The 3,187-nt window shown below is 43.1% G+C and overlaps 1 protein-coding gene across 2 annotated transcripts in view; it reads left to right on the plus strand.

The window, feature by feature from the left end:
• Nucleotides 1–2,750, plus strand: part of LOC107739193 (G-protein coupled receptor 6-like) — a 10,843-nt gene extending 8,093 nt beyond the window's left edge. The window contains exons 1-2 of one of the 2 annotated variants that reach the window (XM_016551220.1): nt 197–258; nt 1,744–2,750. In XM_016551220.1, the coding sequence (XP_016406706.1) occupies nt 1,752–2,750 (999 nt within the window). In that variant the 5' untranslated portion in view covers nt 197–258; nt 1,744–1,751. Of the gene's footprint in view, nt 1–196; nt 259–1,743 lie in introns of those variants that run through there. The other variant, XM_016551219.1, reaches the window with a different exon arrangement.
• Nucleotides 2,751–3,187: the final 437 nt, after the last annotated feature.

Genomic DNA, 3,187 nt, shown 5'->3' on the forward strand with positions numbered 1-3,187 from the left:
TGATGTTATAAGAACGGCTCGGTCGCGCGCAGATGTAGGCGGCGACGTGCTGACGTCATCAGGGTTTATTAGCGCCGCTCGGATCCGCAGGCGCCAGTCAGTCTCTCCGCTCTCGCGCTCCTCGTGCATTAAACCAGATCCAGGACTCATGTCCAGGAACTCAGACTGGAGTAAAGGATTCACCTGAAGAAGAACACGCGAGCGGTCAGCTGAAGAAACTCTCTCCGTCTCTTGTTTTCCCTCCATGTGAAGGAAAAGGTACGACAACCGATTGCTTTTTCCGATTATGAACTCAAATGAGATGCTGCATTTGAACTGCACGTTTTGAGAGCTTGTGCGCAAACAAAATGCGTTATTTTGGTCATTTTTCCCGAAGCGAAGCTGGTTTCAGCACCACGGAGAGCGTGATGCGCAAACACCGCATTCAAGATTTTCTAGTTTGATCATTTTTTTAAAATATAATTTTGCATTTTCATTTAATGTCTTATTTTAAGTGCGATAAAGCCTTCTGTCCACTATTTCTATTCGATCTATTTCTATTCAATCGAGCGCAAAGACAGAGATTGTGTGGTCTCGAAGTACGAGAACTTGCTCTTCAAGTGTGATCTTTTAAAAGACGTTTATGCACAAACAAACGTTGTAATTGCTTCTTTCCTGAGTGAAAGCGAAACTCTCAGATTTGCCATTTAGAGCGACTTTTGAATTTCAATCATCAAATACCCTAGAGATGGATTTGTGTTCGTCTAGCCAACATAATTATGATTTAAAACAGAATGTTCAAGAAAAATAAAAAATAAGACCATGTCTTAATATGGTTTTACGTGTTATTTTTCGTTCAGGAAATTAACGATTTTTTGCCGATTATATACTTAACTAAGAGTTTACAACTTTTAAAAATATGTTTAGGCTCAAAATGCATGCTTTATTCCGCCTTGTTTTTGCCAAAACAACATTTTGAGATTCAGCACCACGGACAGCTGCAATTGACTTTCAGTGGTCAACAATCAAAGAGACTTCGCAATGCAAATTATATTTTGTATTTTTTTCTGTTTCGTTCAGCAAATGAATACTTTTTGCTGATTACATACTGAACTCAGATTTTACCATTTTTAAAAGTTGTTTATTTTCAAATAAAATGCGTAATTCCGTCTTGGACAAAAAGCAACATTTTGAGATTCAGCACCACGGACAGCTCCAATTGACTTTCAATGGCCAACTATCAACGAGATTTCTTCATGCAAATTATATTTTTTATTTTATTATTTTTTGTTCAGCAAATGGGCAATTTTTGCTGATACCATACTGAAATAAGAGTTTAGAGTTTTTAAAAGTTGTTTATTTTCAAATAAAATGCTTAATTCAATCTTGTTCTTGACAAAAAGCAACGTTTTTAGATTCAGCACCACGGACAGCTCCAATTGGCTTTCAATGCCCAAATGAGATTTCTTCAATCAAATCATATAATAAAACTTCTTAACATGGTTTTATGTCTTAATTTGAGTGCAATATCCATCCAAAAGACTTCTGTCGTCTTCTGTTTCGATTGTGCAGTCTTCCAGCTGAAACGGGAACTTCAAATTTGAACTTTTAAAAGACGTTTATGCGCAAACAAACGTTTTGTGATTATTTTCTTCATGCAAATGATATAATCAAACTTACTATTTTGAATGTTAAGTCTCTATATGTCATTTATAGATTTGTTTAATTTGTTTTTCTGATCTGACATCATTGTTTTGTGTCCAGGCTGAGCGATGAACGAGAGTGCAGCGCTCAACGAGAGTGGCGTGGGTTCGCCAGAGTCCTCGTGGCTGGAAGCCGAAGCCTTTGATGTCAACCGGACTCTGGCGCTCTCATCGGCGGCCCTCGAGTTCCACGTCAACCCGTGGGACATTATGCTGTGCCTGTCAGGGACGGTGATCGCCTGCGAGAACGCCATCGTGGTGGCCATCATCTTCTACACGCCGACGCTTCGCAACCCAATGTTCGTCCTGATTGGCAGCCTGGCCACCGCTGACCTGCTGGCTGGCATAGGATTAATCCTGAACTTCGCTTTCCAGTATCTGGTCTCATCTGAGACCATCAGCCTTATTACAGTTGGATTCCTGGTGGCGTCCTTCACAGCGTCCATCAGTAGCTTGCTAGCTATTACGGTCGACCGCTACCTGTCGCTATACAACGCCTTGACGTACTTCTCAGAGAAGATGCTGCATTATGTGCATCTGATGCTGGTGGGAACATGGGGTGCGTCGCTGGGATTGGGACTGTTGCCCATTTTGGGCTGGAACTGCTTGGATGATGCATCCACCTGCAGCATTGTGCGTCCGCTCAATCGAACCAACCTCACCCTCCTCGCCACGTCGTTTTTCGTCATCTTCGCCCTCATGCTCAGCCTGTACTTCAAGATCTGCAAGATAGTGTGTCGTCACGCGCACCAGATCGCGCTGCAGCAGCATTTCTTCACCACCTCGCACTATGTGGCCACCAAGAAGGGCGTCTCCACGCTCGCCATCATTCTGGGCACGTTTGGCGCCAGCTGGCTGCCCTTCGCCATTTACTGTCTGGTCGGGGAGCGCGAGTATCCGGCGGTTTACACATACGCCACGCTACTTCCCGCTACCTACAACTCCATGATCAACCCCATCATCTACGCCTACCGGAACACCGAGATCCAGCGCTCCATCTACATGCTCTTCTGTGGCTGCTTTCAGACCAACGGCTCGTACCGATCCAGATCGCCCAGCGAGGTTTAGATCCTCTGTGCTTTTTTTTTTAACCCTGTAAAGCCTGACATATGCAATAATAGTCGAGTTTTTGGAAATGGAACAGTTTATTGGACAATAGTGTTTTTTGATCATGGGTTCAAATCCCGGACGAGCACCCATTAAGACTAAAGTTATTCTGACGTAATAAAACTCAGTCAAGGTTTGACAGCAGAAAGACACGTGATACACCAGCTGAAGCTGGACGTTGGTACAATTACACTACTTTTACTGGATAAAAAACTCTAAACTATCAATCAGACGACAGAAGGCATTGTGTTTTGCTCATGCTGGTCACTGAATCTTATAAATTTGCGTATCAGTAGGCTTTATAGGGTTAAAATCTCGTTCATGTCGCCTGTACATGCAGAAGTATGAATACGGCGCTCGAAGTGTCTGTTGCACATTTGCACTTTACTGAGACCCGG

Source organism: Sinocyclocheilus rhinocerous, unplaced genomic scaffold (assembly GCF_001515625.1).
Source record: "Sinocyclocheilus rhinocerous isolate Xijiao unplaced genomic scaffold, SAMN03320098_v1.1 scaffold555, whole genome shotgun sequence".
In the NCBI taxonomy this organism is placed as follows: domain Eukaryota; kingdom Metazoa; phylum Chordata; class Actinopteri; order Cypriniformes; family Cyprinidae; genus Sinocyclocheilus; species Sinocyclocheilus rhinocerous.